Source organism: Ictidomys tridecemlineatus, chromosome 4 (assembly GCF_052094955.1).
Source record: "Ictidomys tridecemlineatus isolate mIctTri1 chromosome 4, mIctTri1.hap1, whole genome shotgun sequence".
NCBI lineage: Eukaryota > Metazoa > Chordata > Mammalia > Rodentia > Sciuridae > Ictidomys > Ictidomys tridecemlineatus.
Genome location: NC_135480.1, coordinates 30,291,921 through 30,309,699, shown reverse-complemented (window position 1 = coordinate 30,309,699; position 17,779 = coordinate 30,291,921). Strand labels below are relative to the sequence as shown.

General features: G+C 48.4%; 1 protein-coding gene across 1 annotated transcript in view; it reads right to left on the bottom strand.

The window, feature by feature from the left end:
- Abtb2 (ankyrin repeat and BTB domain containing 2) overlaps positions 1 to 16,627 on the bottom strand; it is a 161,182-nt gene extending 144,555 nt beyond the window's left edge. The window contains exon 1 of the mRNA XM_005327420.5: positions 15,300 to 16,627. Coding sequence (XP_005327477.2) covers positions 15,300 to 16,182 — 883 coding nt within the window. The 5' untranslated portion in view covers positions 16,183 to 16,627. The remainder of the gene's footprint in view (positions 1 to 15,299) is intronic.
- Positions 16,628 to 17,779: the final 1,152 nt, after the last annotated feature.

The window sequence follows — 17,779 nt, the reverse complement described above, 5'->3', positions numbered from 1 at the left end:
AGAACCTGAACCTTCTGGGTAAACTTCATGTTCCAAAAGCCCCAGATTCCAGATTCTGGCAGTAACTCCTGGTGGCCGGTCTCCAAGTGGACACCAACAGGCTGGCTTCAGGCAAAATGCCTCTGAAAAGAGCTGACCTCCAGTGGGGGCAGAACAGGCAGTTCTGAGTGAAAGGGAGCTCTGAAGAGCTGCTGGTTCAGACAAACAAATAACCTCTGCTTTGAGACGGAAAAGTCATTCAACAAGGCCCCAAGGAAAGACTAGGAACCGCCTAGCCGCAATGCCAAGGGCATCTACCTCTGCAAGATACTTTGTGGCTCAAATGAAAAAATGCGTGTGAAACTTTGTAACACATGAATCCTTACTATGTATCAGACATTGTGCTGTTCTATACACATCCGGCTATTCTGTCTTTTAATCTTCAAACAGTCCCGATAAGGTATTTTAAAAATCATCATTTCACTAATAAGGCAACTATTTCAGAGAAGCGAAATGAGTTACTCTAGGCCAGGACACACAGCTTGGAAATCATAATGCATGTCCTCACATCAGGGCTCCAAAGGTTAGAGCTGCAAGAGTCAATGGCCTTGATCTCTACTTTCACAAGTCTTCCTGCTATCAAAAACAGCTTCTAAGAAGCTGAGGAATGATTAAAAATTTCAGACCTGTAAGAGCTCAGATAGCTGGTCCCAAGCGACTGACTGGTGACCCAGTCTAATGGTCACGTGGGCCCAGAGAACTGTCTGTGATCTGTGATGATGGAGATGTTTCACATCTGCACGGCCCAGTATGGTAGACACTGGGCACAGGAGAAATGTGACTTGCATGATGAAGGAGATGGCTTTTCATCCTTCTTGAATTTTACTAAATTTAAACTTCATTAGTCGCACATAGCGAGGGGCCACGTTCTTGAAGAGAACAACTCTGCAGATTTTCTCACTGCATGTTAGATTTCCTGGGTACCAGAGGATGAAGTTGCAAGGACACCCACAGCTTCCCAGGGCAGCTCTCAGTACAAAGGAAGAAAGAAAAAGTTCTCACTCTGGAGCAGATGCCATTACTATGAGTGATGGCCAGTTCCCAAGCAAAAGGGCTCTTAGGTTTTATTTTTATTTTTTCCTTTTATTAAAGGGCCCCAACTAAATTACCTAAGGAAGGCTGCCACTTTTTCCGGTGACAAATGCCTTTGGCTTATGATGACACAAGGGCTCAAATATGGTAAAAAGGAAAAGCCAGAAGGGTAAACAAGAAGAGGCCCAGAACTCTCTGAGGTGTCATAAATCCAGAGGAAATAGACTGAAGCAGAGAGAAGCTTCCAAACATTCTTCCTCTTGAACTATTTTAAGCAACCGATACACACAATTTCTCAGAGCGTATTTCATTCACAACAACAGAGAGAAGCAATGTGCTTCACGGGATATATTTTTAAACAAGCAGAGCAACAAATACCTACACCGTGGGCTGTGTGTCCCATTGGCACCCCACCGAGTGGCGTTGCTATTTTAAGGCACCTAAATGGGCACATTTGTTGAGAAGCAGCAAGTGATGCTTGGCCTTGCTTCAGCCACCTTCACTCCTGGGACCAACTCATTCATTTCTTGCTCAGGAAATCATTGCATATGTTTAGTCTCCACCCAGATCACTCCTGAGGACAGGAGGGGACAGCAGGGCGACTGCAAACTCCGGAGCACAACGGCTCTCTTGAACTAGCTACATCACATGGACTTCCTTGATCTCAGTTTCTTCGGCTATAAAATAGCAATAGGAAGAATACAGATGATAAGAATTACATAACACAACAGGAGGCCCACAACCCCTGGCCTGGTACCTTAATAAAGGCTCCATTCATGTTGGGACTGAGAGTTGAGCCTCTTGGTTCTCTGGCTGGGGAGAGACCGTGTGGTTGAGCAGTAGAGAATCTGGAGGAAGGCTGCCTAGGTTTGTTAAAGTCTTATCCAGTATGACCAGTGTGACCTTGGGCAAGTTCCTTAACCTCTCTGGGCTTCTGTTTCCTCCCATTAAAGATGAGATTAATAATACCCACTGCATTTACCAGTGGGGTAAGAATCATGATTATGGGGTGCCTTGCCATGCAAGCCTAACTCTGCCCTTCCCAGGCCATTCAGGTTTCTCTTGGGGTTCCATGGAGATGGCTAGAGATGAGGCGTGAGCCAGAGCAGCATAGCTGTGAAGTGAAGGAAAGCCACCATCCTGGGTGGGGCGACAAAATGAGCACTCCAGGACAATGATGCTTTCACCACTAATAATAGCTAATGTCTGAGCGCTCTGTGTACCAGACGCTCCCTAGAGCTCTACCCACACGGTCCAGGCCCCACTCCAGACCATTCAGTTAGAAGTTCTGGAGGTGGGACCCTCAGACAGGCACACGCTTTTATTTTCAAGCTGTCTAGATGACTCTAATGTGGAATGACAGCCACCCAAAGGGACAACGCTATGAGACAGAAACTACAGCCACCCCATGGAACACAGGAGGAAAACCGAAGCTCAGAGACACCAGGGAGCTGGCCGGCAGTGAGACAGTGGGCACCCCTCCAGCTTTCTCCCCTCGGCCACTCAGTGCCCCGCCCCTCCTGAGGGGCAAGGACCAAGCCACCTTAAGGGCCCTGGGCTACTCCCACGCCATTCTGAGACCACGCCAGGCCCGGGGCTTGCTGAACCCACCCAGAATGGTTCTCTTTCCGGCTACATTTCAGACTCAGGCTTGACCTCCAAGGAGCCGAACCTGCCTGGAAATGGTCTTGCTCTTCCAGAATTAAAGGACATTCACGCAAAGTCACAGTGATTCACAGAACAACTGGACCTAATTAAGCAGACCCCATGCTAATGACAGGAAACGACAGAGCTGATGATCGTCACTGAAGGCTGCTGGCTGCCTGCACGGACGCCAGCAAGCAGAGCTCAGGGGCTCTTCAGGCCATCAGCTGAAGGGATGGTAACCCCGACAATGGAATCTCGCTGCCTGGGTCTCAGCCCAGCCCTGATGGACGGTGCCCACCCACTGGAAGGGGACAGGAGGCAAAGTTTCAACCCACCATATGCTTAACGAAGCCCAAAGTGGCCTTGCCTCCCAGCCAACCTCCTATCCGGTATCGGTGCACTGAGTTTGAAACAAGCAACCCAAATGGCACAGGGACTCTGGCTCAGTCCCGCTTCAACCGAGGGCCACTGTGTCTATTTCGGTCAACAGCTCTCCCCTTCTTTCAGTTACTCAGATGGGAAACTTGTCACGCTGATTCTCCTCTCATTCCTCACTCCTCCGAGCTGCTGGCAAATGCCACTGGTGCCAACCTCAGAACACACCCCTGATCCTCCACTGCCACCCTGGTCCCAGCCCCTATCTTCTCTCACCTGGGTTATTTAAAAAAACCTCCTAACTGGTCACCTTGATTCCAAGCTTGATGCTACAGTCCCTTTCCACAGAGTGGAGAGAATGGCCTGGTTAAAGTGCAAACCTAATCGTGTCACTCTGCTGAAGTCCCTCAATGGTTCCCAGCTTAGATTTACACCACGACCTACGAGGCCCTAACCACCCTAACCACCCCACCATTTTCCCTCTGCATGCTGCCCCCCTGCCCAGCCACACCTGCTATTCCCTCCACCTGGAGTCATCTTCTCCAGCCACACTGACCTCCCTGTGGCCTGCTCTTTCTCATTATCAGCAGGGCCAGCACTCTCTATTCTTCTGATCTTTTATTTATTTGTTTTATTGCCAATATTTGGAACAGTCCCAGTACACAGTAAATCCTCAGTCGATATTCGTTAATGAACAAACCACACTCTGAGTCTCTCCCCTGCTCCTAATCCAGAGGCCCACCACCCTAAACACTGTCTTCCCCTTCAAGAACAAAGTGAACTGGGCACAGTGGTGCATGCCTGTAATCCCAGCAACCCAGGAAGCCGAGGCAGGAGGATCACAAGTTGTAGGCCAGCTTGGGCAACTTAGTGAGATCCTGTCTCAAAACAAAAATAAATAAGTAAATAAATAAAAAGAGATCCAGTGGTAGAGTACCCCATGCATTCAAACCCCAGTGTGTGTGAGTGGGGAACCAAGAGGGTAGAAAACACTGCCTAGGACACTTTCTAAGCATCCACTGGGCGAGCGAGAGGTCATCCTGATGTCTTTTCACGCAGCTCTACCCCAGGGGCCCTGTCACCTGCTATTCAGCTAGGTCCAAGCACAGTTCTGGCCTGTGTGACGTGCCCTGGGAGGATTAAGGCCAGAAGAACAGCTGCAAGCAACTTGCTTCCAAGTTGAGTCTCCAAGTACAAGTTGATTTACCCAGCTACCGAAATGAGTTGAAGAAGAAACCACCGGGTCCCAGTTTTCATGAAGCAACTCGTTCCTGGACACCAGACACTAGCCCTCAGATGACTTTCAGCTTAGGATCTGGAAGATGGTTGGGCTGGTGGGGAAGGGGGCCATGCAATCCACCCCGTTTACCTTGCTTCCATCCCACCTTCCCGAGTCCTGCTCAAGCCTGGGGACTAGGAAGGAAGTGAGAGTCCCGTACACCTCAGAGCACCAAGCACCACGTCTCGGCCTTCAGAATTCCTGGCAGCCTGTCATCCTCAGTTACTCTCATTTTCCCTCCTCTTTGAAAAACCGGCCCTGCCAACTGCAACAAACAGCATTTAAAAATATCTTGCTGGATTATACAGGACCGCCTTCTAAATTCCTTACAATGCCTGTCTCTGTCCCACATAGGATAAAGAAGGGTGTAGCATATTTAATTTTTTTTCTCTCTCTCTCTAGCTGCTCCCCAGCTATAAATACCCAAGTCTGGGTAGACAGGCTTCAAACACTGGCTGTATGAAGTCACCTCAGAGCTGGATCTCGCCACAGTGCTGGCCTGCCAGGGCCTGGGCACAGCTGTCAAGTGCTTTAGGTCAGCCAAAAGCACACAGAACTCATCTTCAGGGCAGAAGAAAGCAAAACTCTAAGTACAGTAATCACAGCTCATGCTAATAGAAAAACTATGGCCCTCAGTCCTGCGACTCAGCTGGGCCTTCAGAGAGCACATCCAGTTCCATCCTGGGCTGTTTCTTTCCTGAGGATACTAATTACAGGGCTTGACCTTAGAGAAATGATTTCACAGTGTCCTTGTGGGGTCCAGAAACATTATCAGAGACGCAAAGGCCCCTGGAGAATCTAGGCCAACCTCTTCACACCACAGACAGAGAGCTCCAAGAAAATACAATGATTCACTCTGGTCACAGAGGGGGCAAACTTTAGTCCAGAATTTTCTGGATCCAAATCCACAGTTGTCTGCACTGAACTGTCCTAGACACTTCTGCACACATACTTGCCTGGAATGTGAGCCTTTGCCTGGGTTTACTAATAGCTCTCCTCACTGCAAGTACTCATTTTCCTACTCTAAAGAAGAAGGGAAAAAAAGTTTTAAAGTTTTCAATCAAAGGGGTTGCAAGCATAGCTCAGTGGTAGAGCACTCGCCTAGCATGTGAGAGGCCTTGGGTGGATCCCCAGCACCATGAGAAAAAAAAAAAAAAGTTTTCAGTGAGAGCGTGTCCTCAATTGTAGAGATGGTTTTTCTGACTAGAAGGCCCGTTTTACACTTTGAGGGCCAAATTCAATCTCTCCCCAAACCTAACCTTATAGCTTCAGTATTTCCAAGCTCTTTTCCTACTTAATTTTCTCTCCTCATGGGACACTTCCTAGCTCACTTTCAAAACAGTGGACCTCAAACCACTCACTATAAATGACCCTGTACATACTTTTGCAATAATGTTCGCGGAGTTTATCTTCTGAAGTGACAAGAAAATGCCTTCATAACACTGGGGTCAGGAAAAGGACAAACACCCAAGTTATTAGCTAAGCCCCTGATGATCTTTCACATTTTGCTGTCAGCACAATTTGGCTGGACCCTAGGGTGTTCAATCCAGATGAAAATGAGCTGGAGGGTGGTCTGCAATATCAAGCATGTCACATGGTTGAAATCTTTCTCGATGCTCTAGAAGCACCTGAAGCAAGAATCAGAAAAGCACTAGACATCTGAGAATTGAGCTGTCATTGGATAAGCCCCAAACTGGAAATTAAACATATCAAGTTAGACTTAAAACCAAAAAAAAAAATGTTCTGGGATGCTTTTATCTCATCTTGTTTTATGCTGCTCCCTACTTCCACAGTGGAGAAGCCTGCTTTGGCAAGATCAAATTCAATGGTCTCATTTAATGAGTTTGCCAGTCCCAACTTTGATTCTGTACTGGGATTGCTCTGGCCTGAAATGCTCTGCTCAGGGCCATGGAAGAAACAACCAACTCAAAAGCCAAATTCAACAGGATGATTAAGGCCGACTGAAGGTTCCTCATGCCCTTCGACCTACATTGGCTTGGGTCAGGTCCTCTTCTGTTACTCTTATTGCTGGGACAGCAAATGGGCTCATCTTTGAGGTCCAGCTTTCAATCAGCAAGAGGGGTAATGGGACTCAGGGGCTGTGGTCAAGATGAGCTGGGAAACAGACAACACTCGATTTCTGATTTATAAAATAAGTTTTGGAAAACTCTTGTCCTGCACTCTGGCAGGCTTCTTAACATCTGGATAAAAGATGTGGGAAAGTTTTCCCTTTTCCTGTGTTATCTCCCCTGCTCCTCCTCCTCGTTATATATCTGAAGCTCCCAGCCAAACAGGGTTACTTGCTATTCTCCCACACACACACACACATGTTGGCTTCCAGGTCTTTGCTCACACTGTTCCCTCCGTCTAGGGACCTCTGTGCTCTGCACAACCTCCCCAGTTCTCAGTCACAGCTCTGTCTGACATCCAGTCTCATACACTGCACCCTCCACTAGATGCCCTGAATCCCTTCCACCCACTTGGGTGACTGGGATTGGGATCACTCTCCAATCATCAAAAGCTTCAAGGTCCCCATTTATGTGCTGGACAACGTATCTACCTTTCAGAGAGGATGAGAGACTGAATGAATTGGCTCAAGTAACACACCCATAATGGGTACCAGATGCAGTAAATGAAGGCTATCAGCACTGTCCCATCATCATTTGAAGCACTGATTACAAATTTCTTCACAACTATCCATGACGTGCTCGAATCCCCTACTAAACTCCTCCCCAGGTGAGGACTCTTGTCCTCCAATCTCCTCTCTGTCTTGTATAGAGCTGGTATTTGGTGAGTGGTAGGTTAATGAGGCTGGTGTGGCACTTCTCAGGTTCACTTGGGTTGTGTTTCTTAATCATTTCCTCCCAGTCCAACATGCAGATCCAAACAGCCAAAGCTGCAAAACCATTTAGGTCTTTTTAAAAACAAGCAAGTTGACCACAAAGTATGTTTACATGACACACCAGCAAAACACAAAACACCTGCCATCCCTGTGGCTCTTGACTTGGCGGCTGTAACAAGCCCTGTCCAATATCCACAGAACTGCTCCCTGGGGGCCTGGAGCTTTGAATCCACACTGCTGCTGTCGCTCTGGCAGGGGTGGGCCTGAGTTCTGGGGTAATGGTCTGATCTCAATCCGCGCCACCCCCGCACCCAGACAGCTTTGTCCTGGGGACAATCAAGCCATAACTGAGCAAAGTGTCAGGGTGTCTTTTCCAGATTCCACAACATGTTCCTGCCTCCACACACAAACTCTTAGTCATCAAGAAGAGCTTTGTGACAACTATTTGTCACTCTTGAGATTTGGGCCATGGTTTCCCCCCGTATAAGAGGCTCCCACTTTAGCAAAAGCAAACAAAATTAGTGCATTCAACATGCTTGGAAAAAAAATTGACAGCTAAAAATTGTGCCAAAAACAATGCAAGGTTCCTTACAGAGAGATGCTTATTCCATCCTCACAACCATCCTATGAGTTGGGTACTATATTCAGTCTTAGCAGTATTTCTCTGTTGAGGTGACACCTGATCCCCAAGGGATATCTAGAAATTTCTGGAGACGTTTTGGTTGTCACAACTGGTGGTGAGAAGAGGGTGTTATGAGGCATCCTACAGTGCACAGAACAATTCCAGGCCAAAAACAGAAAAGAAGATTCAGAATGTCAGCAGTGCTAAGGTTGAGAACATGGCTTTAGAGAAAGAAGGTAAGGCACCCAAGTTAAACAACCTGTCCAGCATCACACAGGTCCCAAGTGGAGTTTGGAGGCATCACACCCAGGCAGTCCCACCCATGCCACACTCTTCTCACCAACTCCGAAGCTTCTCTAATATCCCCAAAGCACTGAGTGCATCAGGGGCAACCATCCTGGGCAGCCAGAACCAGCCCCTCATTTCTCGGCAAAGGAAAGAGACTTGGAGTGAGGGCACAGGTCAGTAATGGGCAAAGCAATCTGGGACCCAACTAGGTCTCCAAAGCCAGGGCACCACTGTTACGCAGGCTCCTTCTGTCCCTGTGCAACTAACACCAAGACTTAGCAGCCGGACAGCATGGCGGAGGCTAAGGAAATCAATTCCACCTTCAAAAAAGGCTCTTCTCCCAACTCCTAGGGAAGATTGCTAAGCTCTCAAGATCAGTGGCCTAAATGCAGGGTCACTTGAGCTCTCCCTCCTTGGCCTGTCCACCTTCCTTGAGCCAGCTCCCCTCGCCTACAGAGGAGTGTCATGTAGCAACTCTGCAGCTTTTCCATCCAGCTGAGCTTATTGATCACCTAGAAGCTGCCCCTCATACGGCCCTCCCTGGGTAGCAGAGCTCCCCGCCCCATTAGGAGCCATAATAACGGCTCCTTCAAATCAATGGCACCTCTAGGGCACACTCCCTGGGCCAGGAGAGTCTCTGCGGGTCTAACAAATTGAAAGTGCCTGGACGTGGTAGGCCATTAACAAACGGGATCTATAAGAAGTAATGCTGCTGCTGTGAGTCTTACCCTAACCGCCATCTGAAGAGGGTCAATGCTGACCTGTTTCCTGCTACCTTTATTCTGTGATTCTCTACAGGAAAAGCCCAGGCTTGGAGACTGAACAAATGAGGGCTTAATCCTTGCTCTGTCATTACGGAGCTGTGAATTCCAGGCCCCTGGAGACCCCTCTGTGAAAGCACACCCCACTCACAGGATTTTTATGGGGATCCAGCAAGATCACACATGAGAAAAAGTACACAGTACTGCAGAAAAGTCAGGCCTATTACAGCAGCTGAAGAATCACGGAAACGGGCCAAAGCATCTTCCCACCACCCTATCGGCAAAGTCTATATCCTGATGGGGAGAGAAGGACAAAACTGAGGACCAGTGGCAAAGAGTCTCTGCTTCTTTCTGAACCTCAGGTGTTGTTTATGCAAAGCAGGAATTGATTATCTTGGGTCACTCCTTGGACAGGAGGCAGAAGAGTGGGCCACAGGTGCAACCTCTTTGGACCAAGTCATCAACAGACATTGTCCTCTCAGGCCACTGCGCTGGCAAGGGGAAGATTAGCATAGTTTTGTTTTATACCAGGGATTAAACCTAGGGGCACTTGACCACTGAGCCATATCCTCAGCCTTTTTATTTTAAATTTTGAGACAGGGTATTACTAAGTTGCTAAGGCCAGCTTTGAACTTGCAATCTTCCTGGCTCAGCCTGCCGAGCTCAATATAGCTTTTCTCCTGTTGGCTTATACCTAAGCAGCCTGTAGGATCTTTGCTGTGAAGCCCTTCCACATTGGGTTCAGCACACGAAAGGCAACCTCTTAACTCTAAAATCCCCCAAGCTGACGTTTTTCTCATCATAGACAGCCTTGGGACGCCTGCTAGCAATGAGGGGATCAACTGGCTGAATGAAGTCCCTAAGATGTGGTGACCCCTCAAATTGCCGCCTCGACTCACCAAGAACCAATTGAGATTCTCTGCTTTGTTAAAGGGGGAAGGTTCTTCCAAGGTGTCAAAGGAATTCAAATACAAATCCTGGAATTAAAAATTAAAACTGTCCTCTGCCAGACAAACATTTACAGAGCACCTATTATGGGTTAGCCACTGTGTGAGACCCAGGGGAGATGACAAAGCCTGTGAGGTCACAGTTTGATGAGAGACGGACAGAAAGAAACAGGAAATGATTCAAGAAGATTCCCTGGGTGCTGTGGGAATTTCGAGGAGGAGGGGCTCCTCCAGCTGTGGGTGGGAAGCCAGGTGAAGTCTTCTGACTCCAGCTTGTCCCTCTGCCTACTTAAGCCTGGGGTTGCATTTCTCAAGCAAGGAAAAAAAAAAAAATAAAAAGTTCTCATGCCCAAAGCTTGCCTTGATTCAGTTTTACCGACTCCCTTGTCTTCAATAAAATGGTCAAAAGGAAGGGGAGCTGCCCTCCTCTCACACACTATCCAGGATGGAAACTGATTAAACAGCAGCTCACAGTTCAATTAACCCCTGCTCCTTCCGTTGATTATCTCAGTGGAAATCCATCCCGCAGTCTCCTTGATAAATGAATCCTACAACCAGAAGAGTTTTCATCCCGGCTTTAGAGGCATCCCCTTGATTTCTTGGCTGAAAAGGAGACGTTGAGGCTTGCCTCGCTGATAAGTGAATAATTCAGAGAAGTCCTGGTCAGTATTTGTGGCCAGAAGGTCCTTAGATAGTTGTATTGATATTATTGGCTATTGCTAATGAAACTTCAGAGAGGTCTTCCTTGTCCGTCTTAAATTAGCCCCAGTCTTAAATTATCCTATTACTCTGTCCTTTAAAAACAAACAAACAAACAAACACAAAAAAAAAACCCAACCACAACCAAGAGTAAATTCTTATTTGCTTTTTCTTATTTTCTCTACTGAATTATAAACTTTATGAAAGGAAGACTCCCCCTTGCCCACTACGTAATTCACAGCACATTTTCTTCTTTCTTTCTTTTCTTTCTTTCTTTCAATAGTGCTGGGGATTGAACCCAGGGCCTTATACATCTGTGCAAGTGCTTCACCACTGAGCCATATGCCCAGCCCTCCACAGCACCTTTAACACTGGTGTTAAAAGGTTCTTCCAAGGTGTCAAAGGAATTCAAATACGAAATACAGGGTCAGTGCTGAGCAAATACTTGAATGAATTGTTACTATTTATTGAGCATTTACTATCTGCTAAAGTCTTAAAAATGTATGATCTCAATTTTCGTATCAATCTTATGAGCTAGATGTTATTATCACCCATTTTACAGAGGACACCACAGAGGCTTGGATGGTCAACAAGTTTCCTCCAGGTCACTAATATAAATGGCAGAGTTAACTTCAAACCTCATGGTGATTTCAAAATCAGTGCTCTTTACCAGTAGGAGAGAGCAACCCTTATGTGCACCCTGGGGTACTGACTGATCTGGAGAAAGATCATTCTTATCAATATCCCTTCATTTAGTTGAAACTCTTGAAACTGAAGAGGATTTTCTCAAAGATCAGACAATCAAGTAAATTTAGTAAGAAAAAATGGCCAGGAAGAAACCCAGAGCTAATGCTCTGTACCAAACTCACATACAGGGAGTTTCTTGAGAAATAGAAGAAGGCAGAGAGGGAGTGTAAGGAGAAGTTTCTACTTTCTTCCAGCCCTCTGTTTATAAATACTACTCTATTAAAGTGGTTTCTCTGCTTCCCATAAGGAAGTCATGAAGATATCATCATTTAATGACATTGCCCTGGGATCGGAGACATCAAAAACAAATGAGCAACAATATATAACTTCTGCAGCTCTATGAAGCTGGGATCATGTTTTATAAACACTACAGTACTTTTATCATCCATCTTGGGCTGAGCAAAACCATATTTGTCCAGCATTCTGAGTAATGGACAAGAATAGATGGATTAGGGCTCTTAAAATTCCTAGTTGGAAGACATTAAAAGTTTAAGAGCTCTATACAGCTGAGTCAAATGCATGTGCCCATGCTATATAATTAGGAGGCACAACAACAATAAATATATAATTTAAAAGAGGAGACCAGCAGGACAAGAATACTAACCAGCACTCTCCCTCCCATATGTAGCCGATCCCCAGTTGGTCTTCAGCTGTGCAGACTGTGTAACCTTGCTGGTCTTGGAGTCATTTTAATATAACTAAGGTTCAGATCTTTCCATTTCTTTCCTAAGCAGTTTATGCTTCTCTCTGAAGTTGGCTTTCAGGCATAAGCAATTCATTGCTCTTCAACTAAATATTCATTTTATTTTTCCTAAAGGGACTTAATCAATCAGCCTAGTTATGGTTTGAGAGGCCACTCCCTGGTTTTCATGTATAAGAAATGAGTATTCATGTCACTAAATGGAAGCAAAAGCTCACCTTGCCTGTAAGGGAGTTCCCTGGAGACTAGCAGGTGGAACAGACAGAGCTATTCTGGTTCTCAACATCTGAGGAGCTTTGCTGTCTGTCGCACAGGGAGTCCTGCTGCCTCAACTACCATGGCTTAAGGGCTGTTTGGGAGTGGAGGTAGGGATGAGTTAAAAACCAAAAACCCATCCTGTAGAGAAAAATCCCAAGGAGGACTGATTCTTGATAAGCTATGGCTCCTCGGTTGCAAGCATTTTAGATTATGACACTGTTTGCTAGCCATCCCTGACCACTTTGCATTTTTAGGTTACCCTGGAGAGGCAGCCACTCTTTTTAGCTTCAACTCTGCAGTTGGAAAAAGTTTTCCAACATGCTCAGCACAAGCTAGGAATGGAAGTCTTGTTTTGCACCCATTGTTCCACATTTATTCTAGTAGTTTATGGGGTTAGGGCTCTGGTCTTTTCGCCTAGGAGCCTTTGAGTTCAGTCTGGGCCCCCCTTCAGCCAAAAGTACAAAACTCTTCCCCTGGACTGTGACAGCTTGATGGAAATCCCCCTGCCCTCCACTTCCTCTCCAGGAGCTGGTGTTGCTGGTGGTAAAGGCATGAACTTGGAGGGAGAAGCACAATTACCAGCTGTGACATCACCAACTGAGTTTCTGGAATGACCTCAACTCTGACCTAAGAGGAGGAAACTGAAGGTCAAAGTCTCTTCCGTTGCAGGCATCTCCTTTGGCAGTGCCAGCACTGAAAACCAAAGCGAGGAATGTTAAGGTGAGCTGCACTGGGTAAGCAAGTGTCTTCAAAATGGCCTATTATGTTGATTTCTCTCCTTAGAAGCTGGACTAATGAAAACCAAGCTGTTTCTTCTCCCCCAGGGGTTAGCAGCTTGAACTCTCTGGAGCATGCCAGGGTTCAAATTCCAGTTTTGTCAATATCTGTGATCTTGGGCAGATTACTCAACTGCTGAGTATCCTGGTTTCCCTATCTGTGAAATACCTACTTACTGGAAAGTCGAACCATGTTTGTTCCTTTTTTGTTGTTGTTGTTGTTTTTTGGTACCTCGGATTGAACTCAGGGGCACTCCACCACTGAGCCACATCCCCAGCCCTTTTCTGTATTTTTATTTAGAGACAGAGTCTCACTGAGTTGCTTAGGGCCTTGCTAAATTGCTGAGGCTGGCTTTGAACTTGCAATCCTCCTGCCTCAGTCGTCCAAGCTGCTGGGATTACAGGCGTGCGCCACTGTGCCCACCTTGCTCCATTCTTACACCACAATCAACACAGAAGTCTTCTCTCAAAAGGTGTGGGAATTCCTCCTCACCAGCAAGCAATTCTGCAATAACAGACACCAGCTGGGTATCCTCTAAGTTAACTCAATTCTGACACTATATGAGAGTGTCAAATCTCATGGGTTGAGGGTGCAGTACCCCCTGCATTGTTTCACTGTGCTTCTGATCATCTGGCTATAAATTGGGGTTCATAAAACCCCTTTCTCAGGTTTGACTAATTTGCTTGAGTGGCTCACAAAAACTCAGGGAAACACATTTGCAAGTATATTATAAAGTTATTACAAAGGATGCAGATGAAGACATGCATAAGGCCAAGTTTGGGAGAAGGAGTCCCACCCTCTGGCAACCTCCACTTGTTCAACTACCCAAAACTCTCCAACCATGGTCCTTTTGAGTTTTTATTTAGACTTCATTACACAGGCATATTCATTAAATCCTAGGCCATTGGTGATCAACTTAACCTTCAGCCTCTCTCCCTTTCCCACCAGTTTAGGAGATGAGGCTGAAAGTTCCAATATTCTAAAGTCCTGCTTTGGTCTTTTTGGTGACCAGTCCCTACCCTAAAGCTACTGGGACAACTCAACTCATTAGCATACAAAAAGGCACTACTGCTTTGGGATCTAAGAATTTTAGGAGTTGTATACCAGGAAATGGGGATGAAGATTAAATATATATTTCACAAGCTCACACTAGCATATAAAAGGAGTTAATATATAAAGTGCTATGGACAGTGACCAACACGTTAAATGTTATTTTAAATTTCAGCTATTGTGAGTACGTTATATTAAATTTGATTTTGGCTCCCTTTATCCCCTTCCAATAAGAGCGCAAGGATGTCTAACCAGAGCACCATTCTAAATAATTCATGGTGTCAACTCCTGAAATTGGAGTCTGAGAGGCATTTGCTGTTGAATGCCTGTCACACCCTAACCTTACCAGGGAGAAGGTCAAGTACTTTGCTTCTATCCTTTGTACTGAAGCCATGTCATCCTTCAGAGAAATGCAACTACCCAGTGGTTCCTTTTCTGGATCTGACACCATGCATTTGCCCATGCCCCCAGCCCTTCATCATAATGTGGTTTATTGAGTGGGTCATTGTTCTTTTGGGGAAAGCCCAGAAAGTTGTGCTTTTGATTCAGCATGGGGTTTCAATCACCCACTCACCTGGTTAATGACAGCTTGGGCAAAGCCCTGGGAGCCAGCTTGTGCTTCCCTTTCTGGTAAGGGGTTTCAGGAATCACCAGATTCCATAACCCTGTGGTGCAGAGTGTTAAGAACCAGCCACTCCCCCTCCATCTCCCTGACTCTGGGTATCCTTTAACCCAGACAAGACTAAGGTTCAGTAGGAGCTCCTGGCTACCCACTTGCTCTGCCCGTTCCACTAGGCAAGACTTGGGTCTTGGAGTTTGGACCTTCTGGCAGCTGCTATTGGCCTGAAGAAAACCAGAGATAAAACAGTCTGTCTGTCCAGTTGTTCAGGAAAAGCAACAACTAGAAAATCGGCCACGAAGGGCAAACAGCGGCAGGCCAGCAAGCTTAACTTCAAGAAAGGTTCAGGAATGGCTTGGTCCAGAGACTCAATCTCACCTAAGCAGCGAATAACATACCCTAGAAAGTCACAATGCCACACAGAACATGACGGAGCCGATTGGCTATGATTTTATTCTCCAAAAGTCAGACACCTATAACAATCTCTGACAAGAGATTTTTAATGAACTCCTCCACCCTCAGACCAAACGCTTTTCCCAAGAGTCCTGGCACACGTCTTAAGAAATTCAGTCCCTGAGTAGCCCACCCCATATGTGGGTCCAGGCTGGCACACTTACCATTGGCGTTCTTGCCGCAGATGAGATGCTCATAGGGCTGCAAGACACCCCAGAGCTCGGCGTCGTTGTTGATGACCATTTCCAAGGCTTCAGCGGACACCTCCCCGCCACCTGCCCCACCGCCTTCGGGGTTCTGGCTGGCCAGCACCCTAGCCCGAATCTCCTCCACCAGATTCTCCATGCACGCAGTAAGCGAGATGGCCGCGTACTCGTGAATGCGCACAGAGATGCGAGTATCCACCATCCAGCGGAAGAAGCGGCCCACGGAGAAGGTGAGGCCGCAGCGCGCGGACTTGCCCCGGCGCAGCCCGTCGCCGGCGCTCATGCTGTATAGGGACAGTGCCTTGACCGCAGCCAGCGCACAGCTTTCGGCCAGCGCCCAGCTGTGCACTAGGCGCACAGCGCTCTGCACCTCGAAGCGGGTGCACTTGGCGTGCAGCACGCTCAGGCGTTGTGCCTCCCGGGCCACGCGGATGAGAGCCCGGCGGAGCAGCCCGGCAAGGCGCCTCACCGCCTCGGCGGAAAACGCCGGCAGCCGCCGGCCTCCGGCGCCTTTGCGAAGCACCCGGGCCACGTCTCCTTCGGTCCAGGGGAACTCCTCCAGTTCTGGGAGCCGCGGGCACCGCGAGAAGAGGTCGGCCACTTCTGGATCCTCGGGCAGCACCGTGTTCACCGTGTCCCAGCTGTTGTGGCGGCTGTTCATAGAGCCGGAGTAGCACCACCAGGCCGCCCCGCGGTGCTGCTGCGCGGAAGAGTTGAGCGCCTGAGAGTTGGACTTGGAGGACGAAAGGCTGAGTGAGCGGCACGAGTCCCCGGCCCCATACCCGGAGTCCAAGGTCAAGTCCTCCAGCGTCTTCAGAGTGGAGCTATACGTCCCGGCCATGGGGGAGCCTGCCGCGGGCGGCCTCGCCAAGCGAGGGGCTCTCACAACTCCATGCCCCCTTCCCCAAGTGGGCAGAAATAGGCTCTAGGCTCTCCGAGGCGCCCTCCTTCCTCTCTGCGCCGCGGGGCTCGGTAGCCGCATCGCCCGCTCGGCCGCAGCGGGAAGGTGGGAGAGATTCGCGGAGAGCTGGAGCCCCAAGCGCCCGGCGTCCGGACCTGAAGCTGTCACTTGGAATGGCTCCTCCTCGGCACTCTCCCTTGCCCACTTGAACTCTCAGCAAGCCGAACGTCTGCCTTCCACAGAGACGAAATCCCTAAAGAAGCGGGCGGCGACAGTGTCGGCAAAAGGAGGAGGTGGCTCAGGGCGCAGCGCTAGCCCGGGACCAGCCGGCCAGAAAGCGCTCGGCAAACTTCTGCGCGGCGCAGGACGCCAGCACAGCTGGGTACCCGGCTGCGGCCCGCATGCAAATAAGCCCAGGGCGTTCACCAATCAGGAACCGCAACGAGCGGGAGCTACGAATGACATCGGAGGGGGGCGGACACTATGCAGATTTCACTCCACCTCGGGTGAAACCCCGCGGCGGCGGAGGCGGAGCTGAAGGCCGAGGGTCGCCAGAAGCCTCTAGGATGGCGGTGGAGGAGGGGAAAGAAGCGAGCTGGCTGCGAGGTGGGGAGCAGAGACCCGGAAAGGAAGAGTCGAAACGTTAGACTCCAGAGCTGACTATTTAAAGAAAAACGTAAAGGAAAAGCCCCTGTGCTCGATCCCTTTCCCGCCATTTAGGCTTTGGGAGTTAGCAGCTCCTTTTCATTCCCTCTGCAGCGAGCGAAGGGGGGGATGGGGAGTGGGGGGTGGGGTAGGAAAATGGGGAAGGGGATCCAAGCCAGGCGCTCCGCCTCTCCCCTAGATTTTTCCGCCCAGCCCCTCCAGGTTTCTGAGATGAAACACTAGTAGAGTTTGGAGCGGGAAGGGACGCCTCTGCTTCTCCTAAATCCGTCTGGTTTTCGTTACGTTGCCTTTAGGCTCCAACTGGAGCAGAATTTTTTTTTTTTTTTTATCCTGGGATCTGAGGGATCTGATAAATGGACGAGCTCCAATCGCCTCCACTAATACTTTTCCCCACGCCCTTTTTAGTTTCACACCTAATTTTTCTGAGTATAACTTTGGAGGCACAGTCCTAACATCAGATTCTCAAAAGGATCCACGACTTCCCTGTTAACTCTGTATAATACCACTTGCTCTCAGGTGGATCCGTTTGGTCCAAGGCGGGAAAACATGTGTATAGGGTTATTAAGGATGCGAAGGTGAGAGCGGTCCCTGCACTGGCTTGCGCTCCAGCAAGATGCAGGTGTTCAGCTCTTAAGGGTGAACCAGTGAGATGCGGAGGTGGTCGAGGCTCGTGCCTCCTTGGGACTCAGTTGACTTGGGGTGAAGCGAGAGGTTAACCTCTAGGAAGCGCCCTGGTAACCCTGGTGTTGGGGCGGGGGTCCAGAAGCGGCAAGAGAGAGCTGTTGGTGCCAGCAGAACCACCCAGCCCACGCACGTCCCGCTGCCGTCCCCAAAACTATTCACACATAACTATTCACACACACGTGCACAA